Source organism: Rhinatrema bivittatum, chromosome 4 (assembly GCF_901001135.1).
Source record: "Rhinatrema bivittatum chromosome 4, aRhiBiv1.1, whole genome shotgun sequence".
NCBI lineage: Eukaryota > Metazoa > Chordata > Amphibia > Gymnophiona > Rhinatrematidae > Rhinatrema > Rhinatrema bivittatum.
This window is the reverse complement of record NC_042618.1, coordinates 453,097,494-453,111,531: the sequence shown is the minus strand read 5'-3', so window position 1 is coordinate 453,111,531 and position 14,038 is coordinate 453,097,494. Positions and strand designations below refer to the sequence as shown.

The 14,038-nt window shown below is 40.0% G+C and overlaps 1 protein-coding gene across 4 annotated transcripts in view; it reads left to right on the top strand.

Annotated features, from left to right (window-relative positions):
• The window catches only part of LRRIQ1 (leucine rich repeats and IQ motif containing 1), a 455,984-nt gene extending 442,331 nt beyond the window's left edge, over window positions 1–13,653 (top strand). For all 4 annotated transcript variants that reach the window (XM_029597082.1, XM_029597083.1, XM_029597081.1 and 1 more), the window contains one exon: window positions 11,982–13,653. In XM_029597082.1, the coding sequence (XP_029452942.1) occupies window positions 11,982–12,115 (134 nt within the window). In that variant the 3' untranslated portion in view covers window positions 12,116–13,653. The remainder of the gene's footprint in view (window positions 1–11,981) is intronic.
• Window positions 13,654–14,038: the final 385 nt, after the last annotated feature.

Genomic DNA, 14,038 nt, shown 5'->3' with positions numbered 1-14,038 from the left:
ATTTCATTAGAAGAGGAATCTTCCCTGAGGCATTGGGGTCTACAGCTGTTTAGACAATTGAGGGCATCTCAGAATTTTTGACTACAAGTACAGACTCAAGCTACCTTTGCAGCCCAAACGTGGAAATCAGAGTTTAAGCATTTAGAGTGCAATGAATATGGATCTGAAGACTAATCAAGAAGCATCAACAGGTTTCTTCTCGGACCCCTGTCCTCCACAAGAAGAGAGAGGCCCACTAGAGGACCTTTCTTTTACCAGCTTTATGTAAAAAAAATAAGTCTGGTGATATTCCATTTTAGTTAGAGAAGGAGAAAGAGCCCAGTACAAAAATGTTTGGCATACTTCAGTTTCTTGATCCCCTGAAGGCAGTGCCCAACTGTGATTTGCTCAAAGATGTATAGATAAGAATGTGGGAGACCTTCTTCTCTGTAGTCCTGTTAAAAAGAAAGTGGACTCACTGTATTATGTCCAGAAGGCTCCAGGATTTGACAAACAGCTTCCTCAACAGTCTGTTGTTGTTGAATCAACTCTCAAGAAGTCCAGGACTCATTTCCTTGGTGCTCCCTGGGAAGGACTCCCACACACTTGACACTTTTGGGACAAAGGTTTATCAGAATGCTATGTTCACTTCACACATAGTCTCCTTCCAGCTCTTCATAGGCCAATATTTGAATAATGCTCTGTAAAAGGTCAAGGATTTATCCAAGTTTCTCTCTCAAGAAAAGTCTCATGTCACTAGTTAACAAGGGTATGGAGCATGGAAAAAACTTGGTCTGGTTGACTTATGATGTTTTCAACATGGCATTGAGATCCTCTGCCATAGGAATTGGTGCAAGTAGACTCTCATGGCTGTCGGTTTCCAACCTGAGATCAGATGAGCTAGACAGGCTTTCTGACATGCCCTAAAAGGGAGGAAATATCTTTGAAGAGAAAGTCAAGGAAGTAGTGGCTCAATTAAAAACCACTGTTTAATGCTTCAGACATACTCTGCAGCTATTTCTGATCCAGAAATTGCTTAGGAGTGAGTACCAAGATGGCTGTCGGTTTCCAACCTGAGATCAGATGAGCTAGAAGGGAGGAAATATCTTTGAAGAGAAAGTCAAGGAAGTAGTGACTCAATTAAAACCACTGTTAAATGCTTCAGACATACTCTGCAGCTATTTCTGATCCAGAAATTGCTTAGGAGTGAGTACCAAGATGGTGGCATGGATTACAAACTGATTGACTGATAGGAAACAACATGTAATGGTAAATAGAACCTAATCTGAAGAGAGAACCTTGTTTTGTGGAGTGCCACAGGGATTTATTTTATTTATTTATAAACTTTTTTATACCGACATTCATTTGCATATCACATCGGTTTACATATAACAGGGTTGATACAACAAGATTTAGAAAATGAAAAAATAAGTTACATGAAACAGGGTAGCAAAGGAACAAGATGGGAAAAAAGTGGAAGGATAATGGGTCCAGAGGGCGGTTAGATAGGTTAACATAAAACATAGAATAAAATGAGATGGAAAAAACTATTTATAAAATTCTGAGTTGCGGCTCTAGTTCAAGGGGTTAACTAAAGGTAAAATAGATAAGGGACTGTGGATTTCATTGGAAAGGGGAAGGGAGAATGATTTTTGGGAGAAAGGATGGTAGAGGGTTATTGTTATGAGTAGGCCCTTTTAAATAACCACGTTTTTAGGGTTTTTTTAAAAGTTTTTGTGCAGTGTTCTTGGTGTAGTTCAGCTGGCATTGAGTTCCATAGTGTAGGTCCCCCTATGGAAAAGGCACGATCTTTAGCGGTATTGGGACCGATTCTGTTCAATATCTTTGTGAATGACATTGCGGAAGGGATAGAAGATCAAGTTTGTTTATTCTGGATGATATTAATATCTGCAACAGAGTGGACATACCTAAAAGAGTAGAGAGAATGAAAAATGATTTAAGAAATCTTGGCCAAAGATTTGGCAGCTGGCATTCAATACCAAGAAGTAAAGAGTCATGCATCTGAGGTGTGGTAATCCAAAAGATCTGGGGGGTGAAAGAGTGATGTGCACGGACCAAGAGAGGGATCTTGGGGTGATAGTGTCTGGTGATCTCAAAGCGGCAATGCAATGTGACAAGGTGATAGCTAAAGCCAGATGAATGCTGGGCTGCTTAGAGAGAGGAATAACCAGTAAGAAAAAGGAGATGATGATGCCCTTGTATAGGTTCTCGGTAAGGCCTCACCTGGAGCACTGTCTCCGTGTTCCATTATGGAGCCCATATTTTGAAAAGGATAGAAACAGGATGGAGGCAGTCCAGAGAAGTGCGACCAAAATGGTGCGGGGTGAGTATCAGAAGAATTATGAGGAGACTGAAGAATCGGAATATGTGTACCCTGGAAAGAGAGGAGGTTCAGGGGAGATATGAAACAGACCTTCAGATACCTGAAAGGTTTTAATGATGCAGACTTCAAACCTTTTCCATCGGAAAGGAAACAGTAGAACTAGGGGTCACGAAATGAAACTCCAGAGGGGATGAGTCAGAACCAATGTCAGGAAATATTTCTTCACAGAAAGAATGGTGGATGCCTGGAATGCCCTTCTGGAGGAGGTGGTGAAAATGAAAACAGTCAAAGAATTCAAAGGGGCATGGGATAAACACTGTAAATCCCTAAAGGCTAGAGGAAAGAAATGAAGAACAGGGTTCGCCCAGTCCATCTGCAGTTCATGAAGACTCTCCTGGCTCTTCAGCCTGAAATCCCCCATTTCAGCCAGATGCCTCACCCAGTCATTGTTTCACTTTTAAAATGTTAACTGATCACTTACTCCAGATATTGAGCAGAAATAAGTACTGTATATGCAAGTAAGGTGCCAAATTTCCATGCGTAAATTGCTTATAGAATAGCAACTTAATTGCATAAATTTGGCCCCTCCCTGGAACCCTCCTGACCCGCCCCTTTTTTATATGTGCAAATGTACTTGAGGACCATGATTTATGCATGTATGTTGAATCTTCTAAACTACTAAATATTCATGTATTTACTATTTACACATGTAACTGCTATTTTTTTTTACAAACATAATGTTTGAAAATTAGCCTTAAAATGTGGTGGTGGCACAATTTCGCAAACTGAGAGGGCATGTATTTCCCTATCTGGATGATAGACTGGTTAAAAACACTTCTCAGGAAGATACAAAAGAATCAATGGGTAAAACCATCCAGTTGCTGGATCTGCTAGGGTTTCTTATAAATGATCTCAAATCCAAACTGAGCCCATCAACTCAAATGGAATTAATAGGAACGCTGCTAGGTATGACTCAGGGGAAAAGCCTTTCTTACGCAGAAAAGTATAGTCACCCTGATGTCTGAATTGGAAGAAATTTAAAAAAAAAAGTCAGCAGACATCAGCATCAGACATGTTGAGGATGTTGTACCTAATGGCATTAATAGTACATATAACACTCTTGTCATGTCTCCACATGAGGCAAACCCTATGGATCCTATAATACCAGTGGCTGCAAGCCACCCAAGATCTAAGAGACAGCATCCAAATCACCTAGGAGGTCAAGAACTCTGTCCTGGTGGCTGATCCAGTCAAATATGGCAAAAGAAATATCCTTCCAAATTCCTCTCACACAAATTGTCCTACTCATGGATACGCCCAACCTGGGCAGAGGAGTTCATGTAGAGGGTCTCCAATGCCAAAGCCTTTGGTTTGTTCAGGAAAAGTTTCATCAGATAAATTTCCTGGAATTAAAGGTGATCCTGAATGCTCCAAAGGCTTTCAGAGATCAGTAAGCCAACAAAATTGTCTTAGTCCAGACATCAGGTAGCCACATTCCACCTAAAAAGCAGGGAGGATCAGGTTAACACCTCCTGTGCTGGGAAGTTATGAAAATGTGGAACTAGGCCATCTCTCAGGGGATCACCCTCAGAACCACACATCTGCCAAGCAGACAAACTGAGTCAACACCGAGAATCAAAGAAGTGGTGCTTGGACATAGGGGTTGTCAACTAAATATTTAATGAGTGGGGGTACAACTTGTAAGGATCTGTGGGTGGTTCTTGCTTCCTCCCAGCAGGGATACTCAGTGGGCCTTGAGTACTAGCTACCTAGTCCTCTGGGTTTTATGGCTTGCAGGTCCTGCTGGCAACTATGTTATGCCATTGCTGCCTAAGATATAAGCCTGCCTCACACCATGCAATGGCCTCAGGACTAGGGGGGAATCCATGAAGTTAGCAAGTAGCACATTTAAAACAAATTGAAGAAAATTATTTTTCACTCAATGCAAAATTAAACTCTGGATTTTGTTGCCAGAGGATGTGGTTAAGGCAATTAGTGTAGTTGGATTTAAAAAAAGGTTTGGATAAGTTCCTGGAGGAGAAGTCAATAAACTGCTGTTATTCAATAGTGAATACGCACTGCTTGTTGCTGGCATTAGTAATATGGGATCTATTTAATGTTTGGGTACTTGCCAGGTACTTGTGACTTAGATTGGCCAGTGTTGGAGACAGGATACTGGGCTTGATTGACCTTTGGTCTGACCCAGTATGGCATATCTTATGTTATATATCCCAGTCTTAGTCTTGGATCCAGTTCCTGACAAGGTCCTAGTCTTGGCCTCACATTTGTCTTGCTTTTGTATTCTTGCTTCTTGTCTTGTTCCCTGTACTCCCAGACTCTGGTTCTTGTGGCCCAAACCTGAAGCCTTATGTTGACCCTACTCTCAGGCTATATAATCTGTCTCGTCTTATCCTGTTTCTATTTTTTGTGACTTAGCCTATCCTGTTTTGTGGGTTTCCTTCTGTTCCCATTCATGTTAGGGTTTACCTTAGGTTTTGGTAGTAAGTGCCAATTGCACTATCTCTGTACAGCCTTTAGTTTTCGTGTGGGGCTTGCTTCTATTGAAGTCTCCTATCAAACCTCCCATGTTGTCTCGGGACCCCTGCATGATACTGACCTAGCTGGTGAAAGCTCTCTTTGAACAACTGAACTCCTCTTAGTTCAGATACTTGATATGGAAAGTCATATTTCGGTTGGTGGCCATTTCAATATGCAGAGTCAATTAGCTTGAGGCCTTAGTGAGTTATCCACTTTATTATACCAAGTTTTTCCATAATAGGATGGTTTAGCACACACATCCCAAGTTCCGACCTCTGGTAGTGTTGTATGTCCACCTTAACCAATCAATTGTCCTTCCAACATTCTTCCCTAGGCTACATGTCTACAAAGGTGAACAAGCCTTGCACAGTTTGGAAAGCAGAGAGCCTTAGCCTTCTTCCCAGAGTGAACTGAAACCCTTAAAAAGGCCACCCAGCTTTTGTTTCTTTTAGCCGAAATAGATCTGGGATTTCCTTACCTAAAAACATAAGAACATAAGAAATTGCCATGCTGGGTCAGACCAAGGGTCTATCAAGCCCAGCATCCTGTTTCCAACAGAGGCCAAACCAGGCCACAAGAACCTGGCAATTACCCAAACACTAAGAAGACCCCATGCTACTGATGCAATTAATTGCAGTGGCTATTCCCTAAGTAAACTTGATTAATAGCCGTTAATGGACTTCTCCTCCAAGAAACACACAGAGGTAGATATTTAAATCCTAAATGGGCTAAGTAACTTAACCGGCTAAGTTAATGGATATTCAGTGGCACAGCTATGCCGCTGAATATCTGCATAGAAGTCGCTACTAAGCCAAATAAGTTGTATACATCTAAATTTAAACCTGCTATTGAACCTATTACCTTAGGTTTTGGTAGTAAGTGCAATTGGCACATACTACCAAAACCTAAGGTAAACCCTAACATGAATAGGAACAGAAGGAAACCCACAAAACAAGACAGACTAAGTCACAAAAAATAGAAACAGGATAAGACGAGACAGATTATATAGCCTAAGAGTAGGGTCAACATAAGGCTTCAGATTTGGGCCACAAGAACCAGAGTCTGGGAATACAGGGAACAAGACAAGAAGCAAGAAGCAAAAGCAAAACAAATGATAGGCCAAGACTAGGACCTTGTCAGGAACTAAGAGATAGATAAGTGACTTATCCAGCTATCTAGTGGCTGCTGAATATCTCCTTAAGTTCAGCAGCCACTAGATAACTGATTCCTATTTATCCAGCTATCTGCCAGCTGAATATCAGGCCCACACTGTCTAATTGGATAGCAGATTTCATGTATTTCTTTTATGCCCAGGCAAGCTTGACTCTGGAAGGGTATGTCAAGGCTCACAGAGCATTGCTGGTTGCAGTAGCACACCTGAGCTCATCCTCTGTGGAAGAGATTTACAAAACTGCAATATGGAGTTCCCGTCATACATTCACATCCTATTACTGTCTAAAACAGACGAATGTAGATTTAATCATTCTGTTCTGAAAGGTCTCTATGAGTTTTAGAATCTAACTCTATGCCCTAAAAACACCTCCACAAAATATAAAAATGGCCTGTTGCCAGCCTAAACATTTGTACTAGTTGGCATGTTACAGGTAAGCAACTTTGTGTTCTTGTTCATGAAGGTCCTGATCAGATGACTTATTTTTACCAACGCAGCAACTTTTTAACAAAACATAAAATGCTTGATGCATGCTCTAATTTTTGCAAATAGTTCTAATGCCACTTACTAGAAGCCTTATTGGTTATAAGTTATATGTAATTGGCAGAGTTATGACTACCCATGAAGTGGTTGCAAGCAACCCATTTTTCTGAAGAATCAGTGTGGAGAAAGGGCACCAAGAAAAGTGAAAGCCAAACAGTATTATACAAAATTAGGACCTAAAACTCCATAAAGTAGCAACAAATTATAACATAGATTTTACAGCCCAAACCAAAGATGCAGTAATTATTTAACTGCACAGACTCTCCAACAAAGCAGTGTAACAGAACCACATATACAATTAGCTTTTGTTGACATTTATCAGTTAGTAAAATACATGTTCTCATGGATTAAGAAATCCTTGGATAGGACATGCAGGTTCTTTCTCCAATTGAGGAGTCCCAGTTGGATCCCACGATCCTGGAAACCTCCCAGAAGGATTTAGTTACACCGGCCACTCTGATTGTATCTTTTCTTCTGGAGTCTGACAGAGATTGGATTCTTAAAATGTTTTTTCCGCCACCACCTGGTGTCCTTTTTGAACTTAAAAGTTTGTGCTTATCCAGATTTTTTGCAGAAAAAGAGGAAGCAGTTTCTATTATTAAGGCCTAAGGTTTTGGAGTTGGGAGCTTTTTTTTATTATAAAGTTCCCTTGAAAATGTATTATCAAAATGTTTATTTATTTTTTTAAGAGTTTTTTTTTATACCAAGGTATAGCTAGCTGCCTTCACCCCGGTTTACATGTACAACAACCTATTACATATAACAGAGATTGAAACGTGCATAACAACCTATTACAATTAACAGTGTTTGAACCTGAGAAAAACTAATTATTACAGTCGACAGCAACATTTATAACAGGCTATATCTATAATCAAAACATGAGCAAGGGGTGAACAGTTCTGGGGGAGCATCAATAAACATTCCCTAATACATTAGTTTAACTCGTTCTGTGTCAACGTCTTGGGATTGGCATTGTGGGCCGGAACCGTTTATATAGTGGGTGTTTTATTTGAAATTAACCATTACCATCCTTGAGAGTCTGACTGAAAATCCATGTTTTGAGTTCTTTTTTGAAGGATTTAATGTTGCTTTGTGAGCTCAGGTGTTCTGGTAGTGAGTTCCATAGTTTCGGACCGGCGACGGATATGGCTCTGTTTCTTGTTGTGGATAACTTGGCTAATGGGATAATAACTCTCTGCTTTCTTATGTAACACATTTTCCTCTGTCTCTTGTTCTTCTCCTAATGCTTAGGTAGGACGTAATTGTCTAGTAATGATGTTAGTTTATATTTTTTTAGGCCTCTCTGTTTCTGCTAATCTTTTCCTTAATGGTATTATTTGGTACTTCCCGAGCTTGTGATATTGGAATCCCCCTTATTGAGGACTTGCATTATGTGAGACAATAATTTTCTTTTCTTTTTTTCTTTTTATTATTAACCTTTCTCTTCTTTTTGCTATGTCTCTTGGATTGCAATTCAAGTGTTTTCTTGAAATGTATTTGAAAATAAGCATAAACTAAAAAATAATTAAAAAAAAAAAAAAAAAAAAAAAGAAATCCTTGGATAAATCAGTCAGGGTTACATAAATGTTAGAGGTCTGGTTGCAAAATAGTTTACAGATATCTGGATAAACCCAACATGAATTAGCCAGTTCTTCTGCCACAGAAAATTCAGTTAAACTTGCACATTGAAATCTGTATTTGAAGTGCCCTGGACAGTTTATATTTGTATGTAAAATATCTTATGTACAGGCTGATGTACTAAAGTATGAACATCTTGGTAATGCAATTGTATATGGAAACATGGAAAATAGTACATAATTGCATTAGAACATTTTTCTTCTGCTATTTGTTGATCTCCATACATAATTTTCTGTTTACGAAGTTCACAAAAATTATGCAAAATCATTAATGAACTGAAGCAGCAAAAGGACAAGTTTTCTGTCTAAAGTTAGCCAGATAGCTTGTCACAAATATTCAGCAGGACAAGCCTCCTGTTGAAAATATTCACCTAAAGTTATCCAAGTCACATTACCTGGATAACTTTTTACTTAACCAGTTATATTCAGAATATAGCTGGTTAAATAACTAAAAAAATAAAATCCTTCAGGGCCATCCCCACCCTGCTAAAAAAAAAAAAAAAAACTAAAACCGACATCGCGTATGGATCCTGAACCCCCTCCCCCAAACCCCTGAAAGATTTTTGGAATAGTTGCAGGCCTATCAACTGAAAAAGCCTCCCCCCCCCCCCAAAAAAAAAATATGAAATATATCCAACCTCCAGTCCACCTCCTAATCCCTACTCTCTCACTCCCATCCCCCCTTGAAGCCTCCCAATCCACCCAGAACACCCCAAACCCCAGAGGCCACAGAGAGTGTGGCACAGTCGTACCACTCCTGGTGGCATCCAGCTTTGCTGTCAGACAGTGACACTGAACCCTCACTGCTTCCTGAGGTTTCTGGGTGTACTGAGTGGATCAGGAGGGTTTGGTTTAGGGAGGTGGGTGGGAGGATGGGGATTAGAAGGAGGGGGGGGGCCAGAGGCTAGATATATTTCCTGAATTGGAGGGGAGAAGCACCTCAGGCTGATAGGCCCACAATTTTCTTTTAATCTTTTGGGTGCCTTGGAGGGTGGAAATGGGGATTGGGAGATTTAGCAGGGTGGAGGGTTGGGCTTGCAAGAACCCCCAAGGATTTTTTTTGTTTTGTTATGTTTTTGAGCCATTTAACTGGCAGTATGTTGAATGGGCAGACTGGATGGGCCATTTGGTCTTCTTCTGCCGTCATTTCTATGTTTCTATGTGTTTCTATATTGCCAGTTAAGATTAAAGTTATCTGGAAGCACATAACCATATAAATTCAGGACTTTTTTTCACATGACCAAACTTAGCCAACTAAACTTAGCCCAAATAGCATTGATATTTAGTGCTACCCAACTAAGGGCCAGATTCATTAAGGCTTTTCTCCCATTTTATGTCTATGGGAAAAACCCTTACTGGTGGATTTTAAAAGCCCTATGCGCGCCAAAGCCGGGAGATATGCATTCCATGCTGATTTTAAAAACCGTGTGGGTCTGCACATATCTCCCGGTACACGCATACAAAGTTTTCCAAGAAAGGGATAGGGTGTGGGCGGGGGGCCAGGTCTGTAGCATGAATCCAGTCCACGCCGGAGTCCCCTACTGCGTATCTTTACTTCTGCTGTGGACAGCATGTAAGTCATATAACAAAGAAACAATTCACTAGTTAGCAGGGTTTTAAGGGTCAGGGTAATAGGGTGAAAGGGATGCAAGTTAGCTAAGGGGTTTAGGAAGTCCTTTCCTTTACTGGGGCGAACTGGGAGCGAACTGGGAAAAGGTCTATTGTGTCTCCATGAGTACTTACTAAAATTCCGCCCACTTACACGCTCGAGGCAGCATTCACACACACACATGCATGCATCAATATAAAATTGTGCACGCATGTATATGCGGATAACTGATTTTATAACATGCACACATATGCACACGTATGTTATAAAATCAGCATGTCCATGCATCCACAACAGCAAACACACGCACATGTATGCACACACCTAGGTCTTAAATTTTACCTCTTAGTGAATCTGGTACCAACTTTGAACCCAACCCCTGGATAAGTTGACTTACCCAACTAAAACATATCCAAGCAATGGGAGGACACATTTGTACCCCCAGGTGTATCCGGCTAAGTCCCTAACCTAGCTGGACAAATCAGCTTGAATATGGAACTCTTGTATATCAGCCTATTAGGAGTTTTAAAGTAGCAACATTTTGCATAAAAAAGTTTGCAAATCATAGTTTCTTTTCCAAAACTTAACTACACTTCCAGTTAAGGTTTTTTGGTGATAAAATCCATGATTTTATGTAGACTTTATCACAAAAACAATCCCTTAAAGCCATTTCAATAATATTTAAATGCCCCAGTACCATGAGAAAATCTATGTGGGGTACATATGGGTTAGTACATCTGCCTTTTAGTGTGCAAACAACTTACAGAATCCTTTTTTTCTTTATTTCTGTGTAGGTCAACAATTTTTATTTCTAACCATTTGTTAGAGCACATGCTCTTTTCACTGTCAGTATGGGTCATATCCTTTTAGAGTAGTGCCCTTGGTTTCATCAGGAATTCAAGAAGTGAGCAGTCCTGCTGACATGGTAGAATTGTAATAGTGTGGACTCGGACTATTTCAGTAGCACATTGCACTGGTTTATTTTGTTATTTATTGCAAACTGCTCTGGCTCATCGTCTTTCAGAAAGGTGGAATACAAATATTTAGTTAGTTAGTTAAACTGCCTGTCAACATTTCTAGAAATATGAAATAGAATAGAATGTTTTTGAAAACCGAAATGAAGACCGTTGTAAAGGCTTACTTAAATGCCAATATCATTATTCCTAAAAAAAAATAAAAGGAAACTAGGCAAATCATTTTTGCTGTCCTTTTTATTTGAATTAAAAAAGTAATGCAGGGTAATTGCTTTATAAGACAGTCTGTATGGTATTTTACTACCATCATGTTTCTGTGTGATTTATAAATTCCTGGCCATTCACACTATAAAAGAAATATACCTGTCAGGGCCTAAATTCATATTTTGTTTATTTTTCTTACTTTTTGTGGTGTTTGTTTCTTTGGCTTTCTTGTGCAATCACATGGTCAAATGTACGGCTTTTCTAGCTGTCAAATTGGAACGGTTTCTTCCTGAATAAGCGATTTAGTGCTATTCCATTTAAAACGGTCTTCTATATTGATCACTTAGAGGTTGGAAGTTGCATTGAATTATTGTGGGAGTAATTTTCTAACTGCCCACATTGCTGCAAAGTCAATTACCATCGTAATTTACCCCAATTTACACATGAGAGTTCACTTTGAAAATTATCCCACCAAAATTTAGACCTGTTAATTTGTACAGGTAGGTTTTTTATTTATTTATTTATTTTTTGTGGGGGGAGAAATGCGTGCGTATTTTTGAAAATTCAAAGGTGGGCATGTAAGTGTAACACCCTTCCACCACCACCATCCCAATCCCTCCCGGGGAATGCTTCTGCTCACTGCTGGTTAATGTGTAGGCATACGTTTACTTCAAAACAGCCCAGGCAATTTTCCAAAAGGCCACTTCTGCAGATAAAGCATTATTTTTACCTGAAGGAAATGGCTTCTAAAATTATTCTTCCTATGATTAATTTACATGTGATTTCATTTTTGTTGTATCATAAAAAAAGTGGTACTCTGTTTGTCATCAAAATGTGCATTGAAAAATATTAAGCCTGAAAGTCAGAGCTTGCTTACGCTTGATTGTATGTTTTACTTGATTTCTTTGTTTAGGTTGGTTTATTTTTAAGACTTGCTGTGACGATTTTAATAATCTCACTTATTGCATTTTTGCTTGTTTAGATAAGGACATGCCAGCCGCAATGAAAACAAATTCCAGAGCTTGGCAAAAGGAGCGCATTTCATTTCGTGATCATCCTGTGCAGCTCAGTGGCGGATGGGGAAGTGGCAAGAAGAGAGCAAAAAGCTTCAAATAACGCTTCAAACGTCTGCATTCAGAGCATCTGGAGAAGTTTGGCAAAGAGGTCTACACATGGCCATCAGTTGTCTGAATTCAATGGAATGTTTAAGAGAACTGCTTCATTTTCTCTTTCTGTTTTAAAAAAAACCCAAAGCATTTTGGTGATGAGCATTTATCCTTATTCCAGTATTTAGGTACAATGTACACAGTTCTTAGGCATTAAAGTAGTTACAAATAGAAATCCCTGAGAGTTTATCTGTTTTTGATAACTTAATGTATGTGTTCCTGTTGCATCCGAAATAATCAGCCCAGCCACAAAAGGGGTGGAACTAGCAAATGGTCCTATGAAGTGGCTTACAAACGGAGCAGCAAATATTGCAACATCTTTTGTTGGTGGTGTTGATGCTTTGGTGGGAGTTTTCATTGTTTCATGAAAAAGAAAATGTTTGTTGTGTGTTTAAATAAAAATGTAGTAGCCACCAGCCCTGGGTGTTTTGACTCCACCCAGCGCCCTGTCCTGTTCATGCTCTGTTTAAAATGGTGCCAGAGCACCACAGGACAGGAGTGTCTGTGGATTGCTTTTGCCCCATGAAGATGCTTACAATTGCGGGAAGGATTGGGATGGAGGGGGGGGGGGGTCCAGGTAGATAGAGGTGATGAGGAAGAGGCCTAATGAGACGTTCTTTTCTTTGTTATAATTGTGGTTTGTGTGGCAAGGGAAGCAGATCCTGGGGCTGGTTGTTACTAACCTTTTCTGAAAATAAGGATTCTCTGTGCTTATTCCATGCCTTGAGATGTGATCCTGTTTTAGCCTCCACAACCCTACTCTGGAAGAGTGTTACATGCATCTAGCACCCTTTCCATGAAAAAATATTTATTGGTGTTGCTCCTGAGTCTTCATGCTTGAAGTCTCATATTATGGCCAAGGGTGCCCAAAGGCAATCTGCTGCCTGAGGTGAGGAAAGAGATCGAGGCCTCTCAGGTCACATCAGAAAGCAAAAGGGAGAGATCTCCTCGGCATCTAGCCTTTTTGGCTATTTGAAATGCTGGGGAAGGGGGATGCAGGGTCAGGATTCCCAGAGGAGTGGCATAGAGAGTGCTAATGATATTTCTAGGAAGCTGACAACCCTGTCACACTCCCAGGAACCCTACCACCTGCATCCCACACTTCCCCAGTATTTGCCTCCTTGGGAAGTGGGAGATGGGTGAATGGTATGGCTTTTTGTATGACTCACTCTCCGGGCCAGTGCAAGGGTATTTGGCACCCTAGGTGAACCTTACAGCCTTGTGTCCAGCCTTATAGCCTTGTGCCCAACCCTCCCCATACCCAATTAAAAATATCCATTTATAATAACATATTTTACATGAAAAAGGACAAAGTTTAGTCTTCTGAGGTAAAAACATCACTTGCAGCATATATGTACAGAGATCCATATTAAAAAGCATTTAGCTGGATAACTCAGAAGTTATCCAGTTAAGTGAAGATGTGGGCACCTATCCAGCTAAATTCTAATAAGTTAAATAGCTAGAATTTAGCTGGCTAAATTAGGGGTATTCCAGGGGCATAACTGGGAGAAGTTGAGTTAGCCGGATAAGTTATCCAGCTAACTCCGATATTTAGAATTAGCCAGATAAGTTGTCCAGCTAAGTCTGGTCACATTGTAGATCTGTCCTAAAGTTAGGTAGATAAACGTATCCTGCTAACTTTAAGATAGCTGGATATATTCAGCGGCACGGCCACACCACTGAATATATGGGCTAAGTTAACCGATATTTTATCCAGCTAACTAGCCAAGTCGCACAGAGGCTGAATATAGATATAGATATTTGCACTGTTATGGTGCCAACAAGAAATCCCTGCAAAAAAATAAAAAAAGACACTCCAGCGACGGGGAGCCAAATTTAGTATATTGATTAGTGTTAGAAGCAGGGGGAATAG